The sequence below is a fragment of the Bombina bombina genome, chromosome 7 (genome assembly GCF_027579735.1).
Source record: "Bombina bombina isolate aBomBom1 chromosome 7, aBomBom1.pri, whole genome shotgun sequence".
Lineage (NCBI taxonomy): Eukaryota > Metazoa > Chordata > Amphibia > Anura > Bombinatoridae > Bombina > Bombina bombina.
This window is the reverse complement of record NC_069505.1, coordinates 5,451,921-5,477,872: the sequence shown is the minus strand read 5'-3', so window position 1 is coordinate 5,477,872 and position 25,952 is coordinate 5,451,921. Positions and strand designations below refer to the sequence as shown.

Genomic DNA, 25,952 nt, shown 5'->3' with positions numbered 1-25,952 from the left:
AGTCCTGCGTACTAAACCTGGGTTCTTACCTAAGGTAGTTACTAACAGGAATATCAATCAAGAGATTGTTGTTCCATCTCTGTGTCCTAACCCTTCTTCAAAGAAGGAACGACTTTTGCATAATCTGGACGTAGTCCGTGCCCTGAAATTCTATTTGCAGGCAACTAAGGATTTTCGTCAAACTTCTTACCTGTTTGTCGTTTACTCTGGACAGAGGAGAGGTCAAAAGGCTTCGGCTACCGCTCTCTCTTTTTGGCTTCTTAGCATAATACGCTTAGCATATGAGACTGCTGAACAGCAGCCTCCTGAAAGGATTACAGCTCATTCTACTAGAGCTGTGGCTTCCACCTGGGCCTTTAAAAATGAGGCCTCTGTTGAACAGATTTGCAAGGCTGCGACTTGGTCTTCGCTTCACACTTTTTCAAAATTTTACAAATTTGACACTTTTGCTTCGTCGGAGGCTATTTTTGGGAGAAAGGTACTTCAGGCAGTGGTTCCTTCTGTTTAATGTTCCTGCCTTGTCCCTCCCTTCATCCGTGTACTTTAGCTTTGGTATTGGTATTCCATAAGTAATGGATGACCCGTGGACTGACTACACTTAACAGGAGAAAACATAATTTCTGCTTACCTGATAAATTCCTTTCTCCTGTAGTGTAGTCAGTCCACGGCCCGCCCTGTTTTTACGGCAGGTCTAAATTTTAATTAAACTCCAGTCACCACTGTACCCTATGGTTCCTCCTTTCTCGTCTGCTTTGGTCGAATGACTGAGTATGATATGTGAGGGGAGGAGCTATATAGCAGCTCTGCTGGGTAATTCTCTTGCAGTTTCCTGTTAGGAAGAGATATATTCCATAAGTAATGGATGACCCGTGGACTGACTACACTACAGGAGAAAGGAATTTATCAGGTAAGCATAAATTATGTTATTCAATGCGCTCCTGGCTTGGCCTCAGCTAGCGGAAGCCAGGTTCATAAGATTTCAGTCGGACAACATAACGACTGTTGCGTACATCAATCATCAGGGGGGAACAAAGAGTTCCCTAGCGATGAAGGAAGTAACCAAGATAATCCAATGGGCAGAGAATCACTGCTGCCATCTATCTGCTATTCACATCCCAGGAGTAGACAACTGGGAGGCGGACTATTTGAGTCGTCAGACTTTCCATCCGGGGGAGTGGGAACTCCATCCGGAGGTCTTTGCTCAGTTAACCCAATTATGGGGCATTCCAGACATGGATCTAATGGCGTCCCGTCAGAACTTCAAGATTCCTTGCTACGGGTCCAGATCCAGGGATCCCAAGGCGACTCTAGTGGATGCATTAGTGGCGCCTTGGTCGTTCAACCTAGCATATGTTTCCACCGTTTCCTCTCCTCCCCAGGCTCATAGCCAGGATCAAACAGGAGAAGGCCTCGGTGATTCTGATAGCTCCTGCGTGGCCACGCAGGACTTGGTATGCAGACCTGGTGAATATGTCATCGGCTCCACCATGGAAGCTACCTTTGAGACAGGACCTTCTAGTACAAGGTCCATTCGAACATCCCAATCTAGTTTCTCTGCAGCTGACTGCTTGGAAATTGAACGCTTGATTTTATCCAAGCGTGGGTTTTCAATTTCTGTGATTGATACTGTGGTCCAAGCCAGAAAACCTGTGACTAGAAGGATTTACCATAAAATATGGAAAAATATATCTGTTGGTGTAAATCCAAAGGATTCTCCTGGAGTAAGATTAAAATTCCAAAGATTCTCTCCTTTCTCCAAGAAGGTTTGGATAAAGGATTGTCAGCTAGTTCTCTAAAAGGACAGATTTCTGCATTATCCGTCTTGTTGCACAAACGACTGGCAGCTTTGCCAGATGAACAAGCTTTTGTTCAGGCTTTGGTTAGAATCAAGCCTGTTTACAGACCCATGACTCCTCCTTGGAGTCTAAATTTAGTTCTTTCAGTTCTTCAAGGGGTTCTGTTTGAACCTTTACATTCCATAGATATTAAGTTACTATCTTGGAAAGTTCTGTTTTTGGTTGCTTCTGCTAGAAGAGTTTCTGAATTATCTGCTTTGCAGTGTGATCCACCCTATCTGGTGTTCCATTCAGATAAGGTTGTTTTGCGTACTAAGCCTGGTTTTCTTCCAAAAGTTGTTTCCAACGAGAACATCAACCAGGAAATAGTTGTTCCTTCTTTGTGTCCGAATCCAGTTTCAAAGAAGGAACGTTTATTACACAATTTAGATGTTGTTCGTGCTTTAAAGTTCTATTTAGAAGCAACAAAAGATTTTAGACAAACCTCATCCTTTTTTGTCTTTTACTCTGGTAAGAGGAGAGGTCAAAAAGCTACTGCTACCTCTCTCTCTTTCTGGCTGAAAAGCATTATCCGCTTGGCTTATGAGACTGCCGGACGGCAGCCTCCTGACCGTATCACAGCTCACTCTACTAGGGCTGTGGCTTCCACATGGGCCTATAAGAACGAGGCTTCTGTTGACCAGATATGTAAGGCAGCGACTTGGTCTTCTCTGCACACTTTTGCCAAATTCTACAAATTTGATATTTTTGCTTCTTCGGAGGCTGTTTTTGGGGGAGAGGTTTTGCAAGCCGTGGTGCCTTCTGTTTAGGTAACCTGATTTGCTCCCTCCCTTCATCCGTGTCCTAAAGCTTTGGTATTGGTTCCCACAAGTAATGGATGACGCCGTGGACCGGACACACCAATGTTGGAGAAAACAGAATTTATGCTTACCTGATAAATTACTTTCTCCAACGGTGTGTCCGGTCCACGGCCCGCCCTGGTTTTTTTTAATCAGGTTGAAATTTTTTTTCTTTATACACTACAGTCACCACGGCACCCTATAGTTTCTCCTTTTTCTCCTAACCGTCGGTCGAATGACTGGGGGGCGGAGCCAGAGGGGGAGCTATATGGACAGCTCTTGCTGTGTGCTCTCCTTGCCTTTCCCTGTGGGGGAGAACATTTCCCACAAGTAATGGATGACGCCGTGGACCGGACACACCGTTGGAGAAAGTAATTTATCAGGTAAGCATAAATTCTGTTTTTTCTAGGGATGGAATTGCTAGAAAATGCTGCTTATACCGGATTAATGTAAGTTAAGCCTAAATCCAGTGATTTAATAGCGACTAGTATCAGGCTTGCTATCAGAGGTATATACTCTGATTATTGTGCAATATAAAACGTTTGCTGGCATGTTTAATCGTTTTTATATATGCTTTGGTGATAAAACTTATTGGGGCCTAGTTTTTTTTGCCTAGAAACAGTTTCCTGAGGCTTTCCACTGTTGTAATATGAGTGGGAGGGGCCTATTTTAGCGCTTTTTTTGCGCAGTTAAAATTACAGACAGAGACATTCAGCTTCCCTCAGCAGTCCCCTGCATGTTATAGGACATCTCTGAAGGGCTCAAAAGGCTTCAAAAGTTGTGTATTGAGGAAGGTAAAGCCACAGTGGAGCTGTGGCAGTTATTGTGACTGTTTAAAAACGTTTTTTTCGTTTTTGTTAATCCATTTTTTGTATTAAGGGGTTAATCATCCATTTGCAAGTGGGTGCAATGCTCTGCTAACTTGTTACATACACTGTAAAAATTTCGTTAGTTTAACTGCCTTTTTTCACTGTTATTTCAAATTTTGGCAAAATTTGTTTCTCTTAAAGGCACAGTAACGTTTTTTATATTGCTTGTTTAACTTGATTTAAAGTGTTTTCCAAGCTTGCTAGTCTCATTGCTAGTCTGTGTAAACATGTCTGACATAGAGGAAACTCCTTGTTCATTATGTTTAAAAGCCATGGTGGAACCCCATATGAGAATGTGTACTAAATGTATTGATTTCACTTTAAACAATAAAGATCAGCTATTGTCTTTTAAAAGAATTATCACCAAAGGATTCTGACGAGGGGGAAGTTATGCCGACTAACTCTCCCCACGTGTCGGACCCTTTGACTCCCGCTCAAGGGACTCACGCTAAAATGGCGCCAAGTACATCAAAGACGCCCATAGCGATTACTTTGCAGGACATGGCGGCAATCATGGATAATACCCTGTCAGCGGTATTAGCCAGACTGCCTGAATTCAGAGGAAAGCGCAATAGCTCTGGGGTTAGACGTAGTACTGAGCGCGCAGATGCTTTAAGGCCCATGTCTGATACTGCGTCATAATATGCAGAAGCTGAGGAAGGAGAGCTTCAGTCTGTGGGTGACATTTCTGATTCGGGGAAACCTGATTCAGAAATTTCTACTTTTAAATTTAAGCTTGAGAACCTCCGTGTATTGCTTGAGGAGGTGTTAGCTGCTCTGAATGACTGTGACACAATTGCAGTGCCAGAGAAATTGTGTAGACTGGATAAATACTATGCAGTGCCGGTGTGTACTGATGTTTTTCCAATACCTAAAAGGTTTACAGAAATTATTATTAAGGAGTGGGATAGACCCGGTGTGCCGTTTCCCCCCCCCTCCGATTTTTAGAAAAATGTTTCCAATAGACGCCACCACACGGGACTTATGGCAAACGGTCCCTAAGGTGGAGGGAGCAGTTTCTACTTTAGCAAAGCGTACCACTATCCCTGTCGAGGACAAGTTGTGCTTTTTCAGATCCAATGGATAAAAAATTAGAAGGTTACCTTAAGAAAATGTTTATTCAACAAGGTTTTATCCTGCAGCCCCTTGCATGCATTGCCCCTTGCATGCATTGCGCCTGTCACTGCTGCGGCGTTCTGGTTTTGGTCTGGCCTTTCAGACAGCTACTCCATTGACTGAAATACTTGACAAGCTTAGAACACTTAAACTAGCTAATTCTTTTGTTTCTGATGCCATTGTTCATTTGACTAAACTAACGGCTAAGAATTCTGGATTCGCCATCCAGGCGCGTAGGGCGCTATGGCTTAAATCTTGGTCCGCTGACGTGACTTCAAAGTCTAAATTACTTAACATTCCCTTCAAGGGGCAGACCCTATTCGGGCCTGGTTTGAAGGAAATTATTGCTGACATTACTGGAGGTAAGGGTCATGCCCTTCCTCAGGACAGGGACAAATCAAAGGCCAAACAGTCTAATTTTCGTGCCTTTCGAAACTTCAAGGCAAGTGCAGCATCAACTTCCTCTGCTACAAAACAAGAGGGAACTTTTGCTCAATCCAAGTCGGGCTGGAAACCTAACCAGTCCTGGAACAAGGGCAAGCAGGCCAGATAGCCTGCTGCTGCCTCTAAGACAGCATGAAGGAACGGCCCCCTATCCGGTAACGGATCTAGTAGGGGGCAGACTTTCTCTTTTCGCCCAGGCGTGGGCAAGAGATGTTCAGGATCCCTGGGCGTTTGGAGATCATATCTCAGGGATATCTTCTGGACTTCAAAGCTTCCCCCCCCTCAAGGGAGATTTCACCTTTCGAGATTATCTGTAAACCAGATAAAGAAAGAGGCATTCTTACGCTGTGTGCAAGACCTCCTAATTATGGGAGTGATCTGTCCAGTTCCACAGACGGAACAGGGACAGGGTTTTTATTCAAATCTGTTTGTGGTTCCCAAAAAAGAGGGAACCTTCAGACCCATTTTGGATCTAAAGATCTTAAACAAATTCCTCAGAGTTCCATCGTTCAAAATGGAAACTATTCGGACCATCCTACCTATGATCCAGGAGGGTCAATACATGACCACAGTGGATTTGAAGGATGCTTACCTTCACATACCGATTCACAAAGATCATCATCGGTTCCTAAGGTTTGCCTTTCTGGACAGGCATTACCAATTTTGTGGCTCTTCCCTTCGGGTTAGCTACAGCTCCAAGAATCTTTACAAAGGTTCTGGGATCGCTTCTGGCGGTTCTAAGACCGCGAGGTATATCAGTGGCCCCTTATCTGGACGACATCCTGATACAGGCGTCAAACTTTGATTGCCAAGTCACATACAAACATAGTTCTGGCATTTCTCAGGTCACATGGGTGGAAGGTGAACGAGGAAAAGAGTTCTCTATCCCCACTCACAAGAGTCTCCTTCCTAGGGACTCTGATAGATTCTGTAGAAATGAAGATTTACCTGACAGAATCCAGGTTATCAAAGCTTCTAAAATCTTGCTGTATTCTTCATTCTATTCTGCGCCCTTCGGTGGCTCAGTGCATGGAAGTAATCGGCTTAATGGTAGCGGCGATGGACATAGTGCCATTTGCGCGCCTACATCTCAGACCGCTGCAACTATGCATGCTCAGTCAGTGGAATGGGGATTACACAGATTTGTCCCCTCTGCTAAATCTGGATCAAGAGACCAGAGATTCTCTTCTCTGGTGGCTATCTCGGGTCCATCTGTCCAAGGGTATGACCTTTCGCAGGCCAGATTGGACAATTGTAACAACAGATGCCAGCCTTCTAGGTTGGGGTGCAGTCTGGAATTCCCTGAAGGCTCAGGGATCGTGGACTCAGGAGGAGAAACTCCTCCCAATAAATATTCTGGAGTTAAGAGCAATATTCAATGCTCTTCTAGCTTGGCCTCAGTTAGCAACCCTGAGGTTCATCAGATTTCAGTCGGACAACATCACGAATGTGGCTTACATCAACCATCAAGGGGGAACCAGGAGTTCCCTAGCATTGCTGGAAGTCTCCAAGATAATTCGCTGGGCAGAGACTCACTCTTGCCACCTATCAGCAATCCATATCCCAGGTGTAGAGAACTGGGAGGCGGATTTTCTAAGTCGTCAGACTTTTCATCCGGGGGAGTGGGAACTCAATCCGGAGGTGTTTGCTCAATTGGTTCATCGTTGGGGCAAACCAGAACTGGATCTCATGGCGTCTCGCCAGAACGCCACACTTCCTTGTTACGGATCCAGGGACCCAGGAGCGGCACTGATAGATGCTCTAGCAGCGCCTTGGTTCTTCAACCTGGCTTATGTGTTTCCACCGTTTCCTCTGCTCCCTCGACTGATTGCCAAAATCAAACAGGAGAGAGCATCGGTGATCTTGATAGCGCCTGCGTGGCCACACAGGACCTGGTATGCAGACCTAGTGGACATGTCATCCTTTCCACCATGGACCCTGCCTCTGAGACGAGACCTTCTACTACAAGGTCCTTTCAATCATCCGAATCTAACTTCTCTGAGACTGACTGCATGGAGATTGAACGCTTGATTTTATCAAAGCGTGGCTTCTCCGAGTCAGTCATTGATACCCTAATACAGGCACGAAAGCCTGTCACCAGGAAAATCTACCATAAGATATGGCGGAAATACCTTTATTGGTGTGAATCCAAGAATTACTCATGGAGTAAGGTTAGGATTCCTAGGATATTGTCCTTTCTCCAAGAGGGTTTGGAAAAAGGATTATCAGCTAGTTCTTTATAGGGACAGATTTCTGCTCTGTCTATTCTTTTGCACACGCGTCTGGCTGAAGTTCCAGACGTTGAAGCTTTTTGTCAGGCTTTGGTTAGAATCAAGCCTGTGTTTAAACCTGTTGCTCCCCCATGGAGCTTAAACTTGGTTCTTAAAGTTCTTCAAGGGGTTCCGTTTGAACCCCTTCATTCCATTGATATTAAACTTTTGTCTTGGAAAGTTCTGTTTTTGATGGCTATTTCTTTGGCTCGGAGAGTCTGTTATCTGCTTTGCAATGTGATTCTCCTTATCTGATTTTCCATTCAGATAAAGTAGTTTTGCGTACAAAACCTGGGTTTTTACCTAAGGTAGTTTCTAACAAGAATATCAATCAAGAGATTGTTGTTCCATCATTGTGTCCTAATCCTTCTTCAAAGAAGGAACGTCTTTTACATAATCTGGACGTGGTCCGTGCTTTGAAGTTTTACTTAAAAGCTACTAAAGATTTTCGCCAAACATCTACACTGTTTGTTGTTTACTCTGGACAGAGGAGAGGTCAAAAAGCTTCGGCAACCTCTCTTTTTGGCTTCGGAGCGTAATACGCTTAGCCTATGAGACTGCTGGACAGCAGCCACCTGAAAGAATTACAGCTCATTCTACTAGAGCTGTGGCTTCCACCTGGGCCTTTAAAAATGAGGCTTCTGTTGAACAGATTTGCAAGGCGGCGACTTGGTCTTCGCTTCATACCTTTTCAAAATTTTACAAATTTGATACTTTTGCTTCTTCGGAGGCTATTTTTGGGAGAAACGTTCTACAGGCAGTGGTTCCTTCCATTTAAGCCTGCCTTGTCCCTCCATTCATCCGTGTACTTTAGCTTTGGTATTGGTATCCCACAAGTAATGGATGATCCGTGGACTGGATACACCTTACAAGAGAAAACATATATGCTTACCTGATAAATTTATTTCTCTTGTGGTGTATCCAGTCCACGGCCCACCCTGTCCTTTTAAGGCAGGTCTAAATTTTAATTTAAACTACAGTCACCACTGCACCCTATGGTTTATCCTTTCTCGGCTTGTTTCGGTCGAATGACTGGATATGGCAGTTAGGGGAGGAGCTATATAGCAGCTCTGCTGTGGGTGATCCTCTTGCAACTTCCTGTTGGGAAGGAGAATATCCCACAAGTAATGGATGATCCGTGGACTGGATACACCACAAGAGAAATACATTTATCAGGTAAGCATAAATTATGTTTGATTTATTTATTAGTGATGTTAGGACACTAATATGTTTATGTCTATGTTACCCAATGTTTTTTTATATGGACTGAATATTATAATCACTGTAATATTGAGGTGATTCCTACTAATGTCCGTAACATTATGTCTTGTCCTAGGTTACATATATATTTCTTGATATTGGGACACTAAGATGCTTCATATTAACCTATTTTATGTATAGGGGCTCAATTTTCTCCTTTCATACTGAGGAAATTTTGTCTGATGTATGTATCATCAGGTCTTGTCCTATGTGTGATCTTAGGATACTTATAGGTTTATTATCTTCAAAGTATATGGGTTTCCGATATATTCTAATATTGAGAAAATATTCTGCTCAGGACTGTCGCTTCATGTTTTTGTCCTGTGCCAAATCTCATTTTTCTTAGGGTTTTCGGACATTAATATGTATATGGTTTCATCAATATCATTTTCTCATAGTAAGGAGGTTTCCTTCAATGTCTGTTACAACATAGGTTGTTCTTTGTACAATCATATTCTTCTCTACTAAAGTTTCTCAGTGGTGCATAGGAAGAGCAACAGCCTAGCAACCTGCAGACTGGTGCGATTCCCAACATGTGACGAACTGTACATGCATGTGTGGAGCTTTAAGAGATGATACCCTAAGTTAAGGCGTATTCCTGGGACTTTAAGGACAAAGTTTCTAAGGAACAAATCTGTAAGACAACTTCTTTGTCCTCTTTGCCTTTTGGTCTGCTTAAAATCTTGAGTTTTTCTTTTGGGAGAAAGGTGTTTCAGGCAGTGGTGCCTTCAGTTTAGGTCCGCCTGCCTTAGTTCTCTCCTTCTGTCCATTCTGTGTCCTCTCTGGCTTGGGTATTTGTTTGCCAACCGTAATGAATGGAATTGTGCACTCTCCATTCCATTGGAAAGAAAACAAAATTTATGCTTACCTGATAAAATATTTTCTTTCTTGGCCTTGAGAGTCCATGACCCACCCTTTTATAATTTTTAATGCAGTATTTATTTTTATATAATCTTTAGGCACCTCTATACCCCTTGTGTTCTCTTACCTGTCCTTTATTCCCTCGGCTGAATGACTGATATTATGGGAAGTGGGAGTGATACTTAAAGTGAATGTAACTTTTGATGCTAAAGTGCCCGGTCTTTCAAACTTCGATTAAAAACAGGGGCACTTTAATTCATCAAAATTTACATTTCACTCCTGTTGTGAAAAAAACTTACCTTTTAAACTTCACAGCAGCTCCAGCTTCCTCCACCCGTTTCAAAGCCTCTTCCTGGGTCTAAAATGAGGCATCCGGCTTCCTCCAATCACAGTGTTGAATCAGACACTGATTCCCCCGGTGGGGGAAGCTGTGATTGGAGGATGACCTATCAATCATTTCTGTCATCAGAAATGGCTTGTGAGACCGGAGGAAGCTGGAGCTGCTGTGAGGTTTAAAAGGTAAGTATTTCTCTTGTAAGGTGTATCCAGTCCACGGATTCATCCATTACTTGTGGGATATTCTCCTTCCCAACAGGAAGCTGCAAGAGGACACCCACAGCAGAGCTGTCTATATAGCTCCTCCCCTAACTGCCACTCCCAGTCATTCTCTTGTAGCTCTCGACAAGAAAGGAAGTATCAAGAGATATGTGGTGAATTAGTGTAGTTTATCTTCAATCAAAAGTTTATTTTTAAACGGTACCGGCGTTGTACTGTTTTTACCTCAGGCAGAAATTAGAAGAAGAGTTCTGCCTGAGGTTTTTTATGATCTTAGCAGGTTGTAACTAAGGTCCACTGCTGTTCTCACACATAACTGAAGAGTATGGGACAACTTCAGTTGGGGGAATGGCCGGCAGGATTACCTGCTCTGAGGTATGTTCAGTATATTTTTTTCTAGAGAGATAAGGTCTAGAAAATGCTGACAGTGCCTGATATATTTAAGGTAAGCCTGATTACAGTGATTTAACAAACGACTGGGATCATGCTTGCAGTAAAGGGTAATATTCATGTTTATTGCTCTTATGGCTTAGTATGTAAAACGTTTGCATGATATATAAAAAACGTTTTTTACTGAAAGTGATAAATCTTTATTTGGGGCCTAGTTTTCCACATGGCTGATTAGATTTCTCCTAGGAATAGTTATTTATGGCCCTCTCACTTTGAGTGCATGGTGGGAGGGGCCTATTTTCGCGCAGTAGTTTTTGCAGTCTGAGACATCCAGCTTCCCTGAAGGAGTCCCCTGACATATAGGACCTCTGTAAAGGGTTTTTGTTGCTACAAAAGTCGTTTTAAGGGCAGGTAGGAGCCACAGTTGAGCTGTGGCAGTTTGCTTGTGACTGTTTATAACGGTTTTACCGTTTTTCTGATTCGTTTTTGAGCCTGAGGGGTTAATCATCCATTTGCAAGTGGGTGCAATGCTATTTTAGTCTATTATACACACTGTAAAAATTTCGTAGAGTTTACTGCTTTTTTTTTCACTGTTTTGCAGTTTATGTGATTGTTTTTTTCCCTTAAAGGCACAGTACCGTTTTAAATATAATGCTTTTCTCCAACATAGGTGTGTCCGGTCCACGGCGTCATCCTTACTTGTGGGATATTCTCCTCCCCAACAGGAAATGGCAAAGAGCCCAGCAAAGCTAGTCATATGATCCCTCCTAGGCTCCGCCTACCCCAGTCATTCTCTTTGCCGTTGCACAGGCAACATCTCCACGGAGATGGCTAAGAGTTTTTTGGTGTTTAAATGTAGTTTTTATTCTTCAATCAAGTGTTTGTTATTTTAAAATAGTGCTGGTATGTACTATTTACTCTGAAACAGAAAAGAGAAGAAGATTTCTGTTTGTAAGAGGAAGATGATTTTAGCAAACGTTACTAAAATCGATTGCTGTTTCCACACAGGACTGTTGAGATGAAGTAACTTCAGTTGGGGGAAGCAGTTGGCAGACTTTTCTGCCTGAGGTATGACTGGCCACATTTCTAACACGACTTGGTAATGCTGGAAGGCTGTCATTTTCCCTATGGGGACCGGTAAGCCATTTTCTTAGATTAAGTAAAAGAATAAAGGCTTTATAAGGGCTTAAAAAACTGGTAGACATTTTTCTGGGCTAAAACGATTACTTTGCTAAGCATATTTGACAGATTATAGCTCTTTATAGTTATTATAATCTTGGGGATTGTTGTTAAAAAACGGCAGGCACTGTATGGACACCTTTTTCAGATGGGGGCCTTCTCTAGTCATAGGCAGAGCCTCATTTTCGCGCCACTAATGCGCAGTTGTTTTTGGAAGGCAAGGCATGCAGATGCATGTGTGAGGAGCTAAGATCCACTGAAAAAGCTTATAGAAGGCGTCATTTGGTATCGTATTCCCCTCTGGGCTTGGTTGGGTCTCAGCAAAGCAGATTCCTGGGACTGTATAGGGGTTAAATGTAAAAACGGCTCCGGTTCCGTTATTTTAAGGGTTATAGCTTTCAAATTTGGTGTGCAATACTTTTAAGGCTTTAAGACACTGTGGTGAATTTTGAACAATTGCTTCATACTTTTTCGCATATTCAGTAATAAAGTGTGTTCTGTTTAAAATTTAAAGTGACAGTAACGGTTTTATTTTAAAACGTTTTTTGTGCTTTGTTGACAAGTTTAAGCCTGTTTAACATGTCTGAACCATCAGATAAACGATGTTCTATATGTATGAAAGCCAATGTGTCTCCCCATTTAAATATATGTGATAATTGTGACATGGTGTCCAAACAAAGTAGGGACAATGATGCCACAGATAATAATAGTGCCCAAGATGATTCTTCAGATGAGGGGAGTAAGCATGGTACTGCATCACCCCCTTCTGTGTCTACACCAGTTTTGCCCACACAAGAGGCCCCTAGTACATCTAGTGCGCCAATACTTATTACTATGCAACAATTAACGGCTGTTATGGATAATTCTATTGCAAATATTTTATCTAAAATGCCTACTTATCAAAGAGAGCGCGATTGCTCTGTTTTAAACACTGAAGAGCAAGAGGACGCTGATGATAACGTTTCTGACATACCCTCACACCAATCTGAAGGGGTCAGGAGGGAGGTTTTGTCTGAGGGAGAAATTTCAGATTCAGGAAAAATTTCTCAACAAGCTGAACCTGATGTTGTAACTTTTAAATTTAAATTAGAACATCTCCGCGCACTGCTTAAGGAGGTATTATCTACTCTGGATGATTGTGACAATTTGGTCATTCCAGAGAAATTATGTAAGATGGACAAGTTCCTAGAGGTTCCGGTGCCCCCCGATGTTTTTCCTATACCCAAGCGGGTGGCGGACATAGTAAATAAGGAATGGGAAAGGCCCGGCATACCTTTTGTTCCTCCCCCTATATTTAAGAAATTATTTCCTATAGTCGACCCCAGAAAGGACTTATGGCAGACAGTTCCTAAGGTCGAGGGGGCGGTCTCTACTCTAAACAAACGCACTACTATTCCCATAGAAGATAGTTGTGCTTTTAAAGATCCTATGGATAAAAAATTAGAGGGTTTGCTTAAAAAAATGTTTGTTCAGCAAGGTTACCTTCTTCAACCAATTTCATGCATTGTTCCTGTCACTACGGCAGCGTGTTTCTGGTTCGAAGAACTAGAAAAGTCGCTCAATAAAGAATCTTCGTATGAGGAGGTTATGGACAGAGTTCATGCACTTAAATTGGCTAACTCTTTTATTCTAGATGCCGCTTTGCAATTAGCGAGATTAGCGGCGAAAAATTCAGGGTTTGCTATCGTGTCGCGCAGAGCGCTCTGGCTAAAGTCTTGGTCAGCGGATGTGTCTTCCAAGACAAAATTGCTTAACATCCCTTTCAAGGGCAAAACACTGTTTGGTCCTGATTTGAAAGAGATTATTTCAGACATCACCGGAGGAAAGGGCCACGCCCTTCCTCAGGATAGGTCTTTTAAGGCTAGAAATAAGCCTAATTTTCGTCCCTTTCGCAGAAACGGACCAGCCTCTACTTCTACATCCTATAAGCAAGAGGGTAATACTTCTCAACCCAAACCAGCCTGGAGACCGATGCAAGGCTGGAACAAGGGTAAGCAGTCCAAGAAGCCTCCCACGGCTACCAAAACAGCATGAAGGGATGGCCCCCGATCCGGGACCGGATCTGGTGGGGGGCAGACTTTCTCTCTTTGCTCAGGCCTGGGCAAGAGATGTTCAGGATCCTTGGGCACTAGAAATAGTTTCTCAAGGTTATCTCCTGGAATTCAAGGAACTACCCCCAAGGGGAAGGTTCCACAGGTCTCAATTATCTTCAAACCAAATAAAAAGACAGGCATTCTTACATTGTGTAGAAGACCTGTTAAAGATGGGAGTAATTCATCCAGTTCCAATAAGAGAACCAAGGGATGGGGTTTTACTCCAACCTGTTCATAGTTCCCAAAAAAGAGGGAACATTCAGACCAATTCTAGATCTCAAGATCCTAGACAAATTTCTCAGGGTTCCATCGTTCAAAATGGAAACCATTCGAACGATCCTTCCTACCATCCAGGAAGGTCAATTTATGACCACGGTGGATTTAAAGGATGCGCGTACCTCCATATTCCTATCCACAAGGAACATCATCAGTTCCTAAGGTTCGCTTTTCTGGACAAGCATTACCAGTTTGTGGCACTTCCATTCGGATTAGCCACTGCTCCGAGAATTTTCACAAAGGTACTAGGGTCCCTTCTAGCGGTTCTAAGACCAAGGGGCATTGCAGTAGTACCGTACTTGGACGACATCCTGATTCAAGCGTCGTCTCTGTCAAAAGCAAAGGCTCATACGGACATCGTCCTAGCCTTTCTCAGATCTCACGGATGGAAAGTGAACATAGAAAAAAGTTCTCTTTCCCCGTCAACAAGAGTTCCCTTCTTGGGAACAATAATAGATTCCTTAGAAATGAGGATTTTTCTGACAGAGGTCAGAAAATCAAAACTTCTAAGCTCTTGTCAAGTTCTTCATTCTGTTCTTCGTCCTTCCATAGCACAGTGCATGGAAGTAATAGGATTGATGGTTGCAGCAATGGACATAGTTCCTTTTGCACGAATTCATCTAAGACCATTACAACTGTGCATGCTCAGACAGTGGAATGGGGACTATACAGACTTGTCTCCGACGATTCAAGTAGATCAAAGGACCAGAGATTCACTCCGTTGGTGGCTAATCCTGGACAACCTGTCACAGGGAATGAGCTTCCGCAGACCAGAGTGGGTCATTGTCACGACCGACGCCAGTCTGGTGGGCTGGGGCGCGGTCTGGGAACCCCTGAAAGCTCAGGGTCTATGGTCTCGGGAAGAATCTCTTCTCCCGATAAACATTCTGGAACTGAGAGCGATATTCAATGCTCTCAAAGCTTGGCCTCATGTAGCAAAGGCCAAATTCATAAGGTTTCAATCAGACAACATGACGACAGTTGCATATATCAACCATCAGGGGGGAACAAGGAGTTCCCTGGCGATGGAGGAAGTGACCAAGATAATTCAATGGGCGGAGGATCACTTCTGCCACTTGTCTACAATCCACATCCCAGGAGTGGAAAATTGGGAAGCGGATTTTCTGAGTCGTCAGACATTCCATCCGGGGGAGTGGGAACTCCACCCGGAAATCTTTGCCCAAATAACTCAATTATGGGGCATTCCAGACATGGATCTGATGGCGTCTCGTCAGAACTTCAAGGTTCCTTGTTACGGGTCCAGATCCAGGGATCCCAAGGCGACTCTAGTAGATGCACTAGTAGCACCTTGGACCTTCAACCTAGCTTATGTTTTTCCACCGTTTCCTCTCATTCCCAGGCTGGTAGCCAGGATCAACCAGGAGAGGGCTTCGGTGATCTTGATAGCTCCTGCGTGGCCACGCAGGACTTGGTATGCAGACCTGGTGAATATGTCATCGGCTCCACCATGGAAGCTACCTTTGAGACAGGACCTTCTTGTTCAAGGTCCATTCGAACATCCGAATCTGGTTTCTCTCCAACTGACTGCTTGGAGATTGAACGCTTGATTTTATCAAAGCGTGGGTTTTCAGATTCTGTAATAGATACTCTGATTCAGGCTAGAAAGCCTGTGACTAGGAAAATTTACCATAAGATATGGAAAAAATATATCTGTTGGTGTGAATCTAAAGGATTCCCATGGAACAAGATAAAAATTCCTAGGATTTTATCCTTTCTACAAGAGGGTTTGGAGAAGGGATTATCTGCAAGTTCTCTGAAGGGACAGATTTCTGCGTTATCTGTTTTACTTCACAAAAGGCTGGCAGCTGTGCCAGACGTTCAAGCGTTTGTTCAGGCTCTGGTTAGAATCAAGCCTGTTTACAGACCTTTGACTCCTCCCTGGAGTCTTAATCTAGTTCTTTCAGTTCTTCAAGGGGTTCCGTTTGAACCCTTACATTCCGTAGATATTAAGTTATTATCTTGGAAAGTTTTGTTTTTGGTTGCAATTTCTTCTGCTAGAAGAGTTTCTGAGTTATCTGCTCTGCAGTGTTCTCCGCCCTATCTGGTGTTCCATGCAGATAAGGTGGTTTTGCGTACTAAGCCTGGTTTTCTTCCGAAAGTTGTTTCCAACAATAATATTAACCAGGAGATAGTTGTACCTTCTTTGTGCCCGAATCCAGTTTCAAAGAAGGAACGTTTGTTACACAATTTGGACGTAGTCCGTGCTCTAAAATTCTATTTAGAGACCACTAAAGATTTCAGACAAACTTCTTCTTGGTTTGTTGTTTATTCTGGTAAAAGGAGAGGTCAAAAAGCAACTTCTACCTCTCTTTCTTTTTGGCTTAAAAGCATTATCCGTTTGGCTTATGAGACTGCCGGACGGCAGCCTCCTGAAAGAATCACAGCTCACTCCACTAGGGCTGTGGCTTCCACATGGGCCTTCAAGAACGAGGCTTCTGTTGACCAGATATGTAAGGCAGCGACTTGGTCTTCACTGCACACTTTTGCCAAATTTTACAAATTTGATACTTTTGCTTCTTCAGAGGCTATTTTTGGGAGAAAGGTTTTGCAAGCCGTGGTGCCTTCCATTTAGGTGACCTGATTTGCTCCCTCCCTTCATCCGTGTCCTAAAGCTTTGGTATTGGTTCCCACAAGTAAGGATGACGCCGTGGACCGGACACACCTATGTTGGAGAAAACAGAATTTATGCTTACCTGATAAATTACTTTCTCCAACGGTGTGTCCGGTCCACGGCCCGCCCTGGTGTTTTTAATCAGGTCTGATGAATTATTTTCTCTAACTACAGTCACCACGGTATCATATGATTTCTCCTATGCATATTTCCTCCTGTACGTCGGTCGAATGACTGGGGTAGGCGGAGCCTAGGAGGGATCATATGACCAGCTTTGCTGGGCTCTTTGCCATTTCCTGTTGGGGAGGAGAATATCCCACAAGTAAGGATGACGCCGTGGACCGGACACACCGTTGGAGAAAGTAATTTATCAGGTAAGCATAAATTCTGTTTTTCACATTTATTAAAGTGTTTTTCAAGCTTGCTGGTCTCATTACTAGTTTGTTAAACATGTCTGACATAGAGGAAACTCCTTGTTCATTATGTTTAGAAGCCATTGTGGAACCCCCTCTTAGAATGTTTACCAAATGCACTGATCTCAACCTGGCTTATGTGTTTCCACCGTTTCCTCTGCTCCCTCGTCTGATAGCCAAGATCAAGCAGGAGAGAGCTTCTGTGATTTTGATAGCACCTGCGTGGCCACGCAGGACTTGGTATGCAGATCTGGTGGACATGTCATCCCTTCCACCGTGGACTCTGCCGCTGAGGCAGGACCTTCTACTTCAGAGTCCTTTCAACCATCCAGATCTAATTTCTCTGCGTCTGACTGCTTGGAGATTGAACGCTTGATTTTATCAAAGCGTGGTTTCTCTGAGTCGGTCATTGACACCTTAATTCAGGCTCGAAAGCCGATCACTAGGAAAATCTATCATAAGATATGGTGTAGATATCTTCATTGGTGTGAATCCAAAGGTTACTCATGGAGTAAGGTCAGGATTCCTAGGATATTATCTTTTCTCCAAGAAGGATTGGAGAAGGGATTGTCAGCTAGTTCCTTAAAGGGACAGATTTCTGCTCTGTCCTTTTGCGCAAGCGTCTGGCGGATACTCCAGATGTTCAGGCTTTTTGTCAGGCTTTAGTTAGAATCAAGCCTGTGTTTAAACCTGTTGCTCCACCATGGAGTTTAAATTTAGTTCTTATGGTTCTGCAAGGGGTTCCGTTCGAACCTTTGCATTCCATAGATATTAAACTTTTATCTTGGAAAGTTCTGTTTTTAGTAGCTATCTCCTCGGCTCGAAGAGTTTCGGAGTTATCTGTTTTACAATGTGATTCCCCTTATCTCATTTTCCATGCAGATAAGGTAGTGTTACGTACCAAACCTGGTTTTCTTCCTAAGGTAGTATCTAATAAAAATATAAACCAGGAGATTGTTGTTCCTTCACTCTGTCCAAATCCTTCTTCAAAGAAGGAACGTCTATTACACAATCTTGATGTGGTTCGTGCTTTAAAATTTTATTTACAAGCTACGAAGGATTTTCGTCAAACATCTGCCTTGTTTGTGGTCTACTCTCGACAGAGGAGAGGCCAAAAGGCTTTGGCAACTTCTCTTTCTTTTTGGCTAAGAAGTATAATCCGCTTAGCTTATGAGACGGCTGGCCAGTAGCCTCCAAAAAGAATTAAAGCTCATTCCACTAGAGCGGTAGCTTCCACATGGGCTTTTAAGAATGAGGCTTCTGTTGAACAGATTTGTAAGGCGGCGACTTGGTCTTCGCTTCATACTTTTTCTAAATTCTACAAATTTGATACTTTTGCTTCTTCGGAGGCTATTTTTGGGAGAAAGGTCTTACAGGCAGTGGTGCCTTCCGTTTAAGCGCCTGCCTTGTCCCTCCCTTCATCCGTGTCCTATAGCTTTGGTATTGGTATCCCACAAGTAATGGATGAATCCGTGGACTGGATACACCTTACAAGAGAAAACAAAATTTATACTTACCTGATAAATTTATTTCTCTTGTGGTGTGTCCAGTCCACGGCCCGCCCTGTCATTTTAAGGCAGTTGTTTCTCTTGTAAGGTGTATCCAGGCCACGGATCATCCATTACTTGTGGGATATTCTCCTTCCCAACAGGAAGTTGCAAGAGGATCACCCACAGCAGAGCTGCTATATAGCTTCTCCCCTAACTGCCATATCCAGTCATTCTCTTGCAACTCTAGAAAAGAATGGAGGTAGTAAGAGAGAAGTGGTGAAACGTAGTTGTTTTTTTTCTTCAATCAAAAGTTTGTTATTTTTAAATGGTACCGGAGTTGTACTATTTTGTCCCAGGCAGAAAATAGATGAAGAATCTGCCTGTGATTTCTATGATCTTAGCAGGTTGTAACTAAGATCCATTGCTGTTCTCACACATAACTGAAGAGAGAGGTAACTTCAGCGGGGGAATTGCGTGCAGGTTATCCTGCTTTGAGGTATGTGCAGTTAATTTTTTTTCTAGAAGACGTGAATGCTAGAAAATGCTGCTGATACCAGATTTATGTAAGGTAAGCCTGAATACAGTGATTTAATAGCGACTGGTATGCTTACTTTCTGAGGTAATACTCTTATAGATTTACAATATAAAACGTTTGCTGGCATGTTTAAACGTTTTTATATATACTTTGGTGATAAAACTTTATTGGGGCCTAGTTTTTTTTCCACATGGCTGGCTTAAATTTGCCTAGAAACAGTTTCCTGAGGCTTTCCACTGTGTTACTATGAGTGGGAGGGGCCTAATTTAGCGCTTTATTGCGCAGTAACTTTTACAGACTGAGACATCCAGCTTCCTCCAGGAGTCCCCTGAATGCTATAGGACATCTCTAAAGGGCTCTTAGGCTTTCCAAAGTCGTTTGTTTGGGAAGGTAGGCCCACAGCAGGGCTGTGGCAGTTTGTTGTGACTGTTAAAAAAGTCTATCGTTTTTTTTTTATCCGTTTTTTTTAACTAAGGGGTTAATCATCCATTTGCAAGTGGGTGCAATGCTCTGTTAACTTATTACATACACTGTAAAAATCTTGTTTGGTTTACAGTACCGTTTTTATTTTTTGCTTGTTAACTTGATTCAAAGTGTTTTCCAAGCTTGCTGGTCTCATTGCTAGTCTGTTTAAACATGTCTGACATAGAGGAAACTCCTTGTTCATTATGTTTAGAAGCCATAGTGGAACCCCATCTTAGAATGTGTACCAAATGTACCGATTTCACTTTAAGCAATAAAGATCATATTCTGTCTTTAAACAATTTATCACCAGAGGAATCTGATGAGGGGGAAGTTATGCCGACTAACTCGCCCCACGTGTCAGATCCTTTGACTCCCGCTCGAGGGACTCACGCTCTAATGGCGCCAAGTACATCTAGTGCGCCCATAGCGTTTACTTTACAAGACATGGCGGCGGTCATGGATAATACCCTGTCAGCGGTATTATCCAGACTACCTGAGTTTAGAGGAAAGCGAGACAGCTCTGGAGTTAGAAGAAATACAGAGCATACTGACGCTTTAAGAGCTATGTCTGATACTCCCTCACAATATACAGAAGCTGAGGAAGGAGAGCTGCTTTCTGTGGGTGATGGTTCTGACTCAGGGAAAAAGATTCAACCTGATTCTGATATGTCTACATTTAAATTTAAGCTTGAACACCTCCGCGTTTTGCTCAGGGCGGTTTTAGCTGCTCTGAATGACTGATACAATTGCAGTGCCAGAAAAATTGTGTAGATTGGACAAATACTACGCAGCGCCGGTGTGCACTGATGTTTTTCCAATACCTAAAAGGTTTACAGAAATTATTACTAAGGAATGGGATAGACCAAGTGTGCCGTTCTCTCCCCCTCCTATTTTTAAGAAAATGTTTCCAATAGATGCCACCACACGGGACTTATGGCAGACAGTTCCTAAGGTGGAGGGAGCAGTTTCTTCCCTAGCTAACCGTATTACTATCCCTGTCGAGGACAGTTGTGCTTTCTCAGATCCAATGGATAAAAAGTTAGAGGGTTACCTTAAGAAAATGTTTATTCAACAAGGTTTTATTCTACAGCCCCTTGCATGCATTGCCCCAGTCACTGCTGCTGCGGCTTTCTGGTTTTAGTCTCTGGAAGAGGCTTTACAGGTAGAGACCCCATTGGATGACATACTTGACAAGCTTAGAGCACTTAAGCTAGCCAATTCTTTTGTTTCTGATGCCATTGTTCATTTGACTAAACTAACGGCTAAAAATTCTGGTTTTGCTATTCAAGCGCGCAGGGCGCTATGGCTTAAATTATTGTCAGCTGACGTTACTTCGAAGTCTAAGCTGCTTAATATTCCCTTCAAGGGGCAAACCCTATTTGGGCCTGGTTTGAAGGAGATCATTTCTGATATCACTGGAGGAAAAGGTCATGCCCTTCCTCAGGATAGGTCCAAAAGGGCCAAACAGACTAATTTTCGTGCCTTTCGAAACTTCAAGGCGAGTGCGGCATCAACTTCCTCTAATGCAAAACAAGAGGGAACTTTTGCCCAGTCCAAGTCGGTCTGGAGACCTAACCAGACCTGGAACAAAGGTAAGCAGGCCAAAAAACCTGCTGCTGCCCCTAAGACAGCATGAAGTATCAGCCCCCTATCCGGTAACGGATCTAATAGGGGGCAGACTTTCGCTCTTCGCCCAAGCTTGGCAAGAGATGTCCAGGATCCCTGGGCGTTGGAAATTGTATCCCAGGGATATCTTCTGGACTTCAGAGCTTCTCCTCCAAAAGGGAGATTTCACATTTCACAATTATCTGCAAACCAGATAAAGAGAGAGGCATTCTTACACTGTGTTCAAGACCTCCTAGTTATGGGAGTGATCCATCCAGTTCCAAAGGAGGAACAGGGACAGGGATTTTACTCAAATCTGTTTGTTGTTCCCAAAAAAGAGGGAACCTTCAGACCAATTTTAGATCTCAAAATCTTAAACAAATTCCTCAGAGTCCCATCATTCAAGATGGAGACTATTCGTACCATCCTACCTATGATCCAGGAGGGTCAATACATGACTACAGTGGATTTAAAGGATGCTTATCTTCACATTCGGATACACAAAGATCATCATCGGTTTCTCAGGTTTGCCTTCCTGAACAGGCATTACCAGTTTGTAGCTCTTCCCTTTGGGTTAGCTTCAGCCCCAAGAATCTTTACGAAGGTTCTGGGGTCACTTCTGGCGGTCCTAAGACCGCGGGGCATTTCAGTGGCCCCTTATTTAGACGACATTCTGATACAGGCGTCAAATTTCCAAATTGCCAAGTCTCATACGGACATAGTTCTGGCATTTCTGAGGTTGCATGGGTGGAAGGTGAACGAAGAAAAGAGTTCTCTATACCCTCTCACAAGAGTCTCCTTTCTGGGAACTCTAATAGATTCTGTAGAAATGAGGATTTACCTGACAGAGACCAGGTTATCAAAACTTCTAAATTCCTGCCGTGTTCTTTATTCCACTTCTCGCCCTTCGGTGGCGCAGTGTATGGAAGTAATCGGCTTAATGGTAGCAGCAATGGACATAGTGCCGTTTGCACGCCTACATCTCAGACCGCTGCAACTATGCATGCTCAGTCAGTGTAATGGGGATTACACAGATTTGTCCCCTCTACTAAATCTGGATCAAGAGACCAGGGATTCTCTTCTCTGGTGGCTATCTTGGGTCCATCTGTCCAAGGGAATGACCTTTCGCATTCCAGATTGGACAATTGTAACGACAGATGACAGCCTTCTAGGCTGGGGGGCAGTCTGGAACTCCCTGAAGGCTCAGGGAACGTGGACTCAGGAGGAGACACTACTTCCAATAAACATTCTGGAACTAAGAGCGATATTCAATGCTCTTCAGGCTTGGCCTCGGCTAGCGACAATGAGGTTCATCAGATTTCAGTCGGACAACATCACGACTGTGGCTTACATCAACCATCAAGGGGGAACAAGGAGTTCCCTAGCGATGTTAGAAGTCTCAAAGATAATTCGCTGGGCAGAGATTCACTCTTGCCACCTATCAGCTATCCATATCCCAGGTGTAGAGAACTGGGAGGCGGATTTTCTAAGTCAACAGACTTTTCATCCGGGGGAGTGGGAACTCCATCCGGAGGTGTTTGCACAATTGATTCATCGTTGGGGCACACCAGAACTAGATCTCATGGCGTCTCGCCAGAACGCCAAACTTCCTTGTTACGGATCCAGGTCCAGGGACCCCAAGGCAACGCTGATAGATGCTCTAGCAGCGCCTTGGTCTTTCAACCTGGCTTATGTGTTTCCATCGTTTCCTCTGCTCCCTCGTCTGATTGCCAAAATCAAGCAGGAGAGAGCATCAGTGATCTTGATAGCGCCTGCGTGGCCACGCAGGACTTGGTATGCAGATCTGGTGGACATGTCATCCTTTCCACCATGGACTCTGCCGCTGAGACAGGACCTTCTACTTCAAGGTCCTTTCAACCATCCAAATCTGATTTCTCTGAAACTGACTGCCTGGAGATTGAACGCTTGATTTGATCAAAGCGTGGCTTCTCCGAGTCGGTCATTGATACCTTAATTCAGGCACGAAAGCCTGTCACCAGGAAAATCTATCATAAGATATGGTGTAAATATCTTTATTGGTGTTAATCCATCATGGAGTAAGGTCAGGATTCCCAGGATATTATCTTTTCTCCAAGAAGGATTGGAAAAAAGAATGTCAGCTAGTTCCTTAAAGGGACAGATTTCTGCTCTGTCTATTCTTTTGCACAAGCGTCTGGCGGATGTCCCAGACGTTCAGGCATTTTGTCAGGCTTTAGTTCGAATCAAGCCTGTGTTTAAATCTGTTGCTCCGCCTTGGAGCTTAAATTTGGTTCTTAAAGTTCTTCAAGGGGTTCCGTTTGAACCTCTTCATCCCATAGATATCAAACTTTTATCTTGGAAAGTTCTTTTTTTGGTAGCTATTTCCTCGGCTCGTAGAGTTTCCGATTTATCTGCCTTACAATGTGATTCTCCTTATCTGATCTTCCATGCAGATAAGGTAGTTCTGCGTACCAAACCTGGGTTTTTACCTAAGGTGGTATCTAATAAGAATATCAATCAGGACATTGTTGTTCCATTATTGTGTCCTAATCCTTCTTCAAAGAAGGAACGTCTATTACACAATCTTGACGTGGTTCGTGCTTTAAAGTATTATTTACAAGCTACTAAGATTTTCGGCAAACATCTGCTTTGTTTGTTGTCTACTCTGGACAGAGGAGAGGTCAAAAGGCTTCGGCAACCTCTTTTTGGCTAAGAAGCATAATTCGTTTAGCTTATGAGACTGCTGGCCAGCAGCCTCCTGAAAGGATTACAGCTCATTCTACTAGAGCTGTGGCTTCCACTTGGGCCTTTAAAAATGATGCTTCTATTGAACAGATTTGCAAGGCGGCGACTTGGTCTTCGCTTCATACCTTTTCAAAATTCTTTAAATTTGATATTTTTGCTTCTTCGGAAGCTATTTTCGGGAGAAAAGTTTTACAGGCAGTGGTACCTTCCGTTTATGTTCCTGCCTTGTCCCTCCCTTCATCCGTGTCCTATAGCTTTGGTATTGGTATCCCACAAGTAATGGATGATCCGTGGACTGGATACACCTTACAAGAGAAAACATAATTTATGCTTACCTGATAAATTTATTTCTCTTGTGGTGTATCCAGTCCATGGCCCGCCCTGTCCTTTTAAGGCAGGTTTAAATTTTAATTTAAACTTCAGTCACCACTGCACCCTATGGTTTCTCCTTTCTCGTCTTGTTTCGGTCGAATGACTGGATATGACAGTGAGGGGAGGAGCTATATAGCAGCTCTGCTGTGGGTGATCCTCTTGCAGCTTCCTGTTGGGAAGGAGAATATCCCACAAGTAATGGATGAATCCGTGGACTGGATACACCACAAGAGAAATAAATTTATCAGGTAAGCAGAAATTTTGTTTTTTTCACAACAGGAGTGAAATGTAAATTTTGATAAATTAAAGTGCCCCTGTTTTTAATCGAAGTTTTAAAAACCGGGCACTTAAGCATCAAAATTTACATTCACTTTAAGCTTTGCTAGGGTGTCTTTGCCGCCTCCTGGTGGCCAGGAGCTGAATTCCCAACAGTAATTGAATGGAATCGTGGACTCTGCATGCCAGGAAAGAAAATAATTTATCAGGTAAGCATAAATTTAGTTTTTGTGATTTGTCCCTTTAACTCTGAAAGTTTGGGGTTTTCAAATGATGAAAATGTCACACTGCAGACTTAAAGGGCCATAATGACTTGCTCAAATTTTTTAGACTATCGACTTTGCACTACAGTGTCTTTAATCCCCACAACGGAAAACCACGGAGCACTAGTTGCTCAACTCAGATATTGGATAAGCCACCAGCAGTGCTCTGTGGATCTTTTGTGGCACTTCTACCTACCGTGTGTTTAACCCCTTTGTTGGGTTTAAACAGAGTAGTGCAGGGCCGATGATAGACATAACAATTTTTTTTAACTCACTACAGCAGAGGAGATAGGATACTTTAAAACAATGACAAACCTGCTCTGTTTTTCTTATGTTTCTTGTAGGAAGTTGGAGCTGTCACTTATGTTTGGATCTACTAAAGGACAAAGCTTCAATTTATCAGAACTCCTGACAGGTCCCTTCTGACAGCACGTGGTGAGGGGCTAGTAAGACTCTCTGTGACCCTCAAAATGATCCGGAGCTGAGAATCCTGCTACTTTGGAAACCGAACTGATGGGTTTTATGGCGCTGTCCTGCTTGTATCAACTGAATGAATTCATATGTATGTGTCTGTATACCTAGGCACAATATACGCTTGTGTCATTCTGTCCCACACGCTCAGTGACAGAGGGTTTGTGTCCTATAGAGAGTATGTTTAGATGGGCACTTAAAATAGCCAAAACTAGGCTCTTTCCTGGCAGGACACAACCACTCTTTCCTACAATGTACAAGAAAAGTTATATGAGAGAATGGTCACGTTAGATTAGTCCGGTTTACCTAGTCCTTCAAAAACATTGTTTAATGCAGAGATATAACAGAGTGCTGGTTTATTAGCTGAAAAATGATTTAATGCATTGTATGTACAATGTATAATATACAATGTGTGTGTATATATATATATATATATATATATGTGTGTTTGTGTATATATATATATATACACATACACATACATATATAGATATATATATGTTTTTTTTCCCATTATATTAAAAAAGTGACACCAGTGTTTTGAACCTGATATACCTAATTGTGAGTCTAAATGTTGATTTTGTTGGCAATGATAACAAAAATGTTGGTTGCTGATTATTTGTCCATTTACATTGTGACTTCAGCACTGTGTGAGATAAGGATGGTGTGGTTTATCATATGAAAAAGGAAAAAAAATAAATAAAATATATATATATATATATATATATACACACATACACACATACACACACACACAC

The 25,952-nt window shown here is 42.9% G+C and overlaps 1 protein-coding gene across 4 annotated transcripts in view; it reads left to right on the top strand.

Moving 5' to 3' along the window:
• Positions 1–25,744, top strand: part of DPF2 (double PHD fingers 2) — a 442,311-nt gene extending 416,567 nt beyond the window's left edge. For all 4 annotated transcript variants that reach the window (XM_053719943.1, XM_053719942.1, XM_053719941.1 and 1 more), the window contains one exon: positions 25,068–25,744. In XM_053719943.1, coding sequence (XP_053575918.1) covers positions 25,068–25,135 — 68 coding nt within the window. In that variant the 3' untranslated portion in view covers positions 25,136–25,744. The remainder of the gene's footprint in view (positions 1–25,067) is intronic.
• The last annotated feature ends 208 nt before the right edge of the window (positions 25,745–25,952 follow it).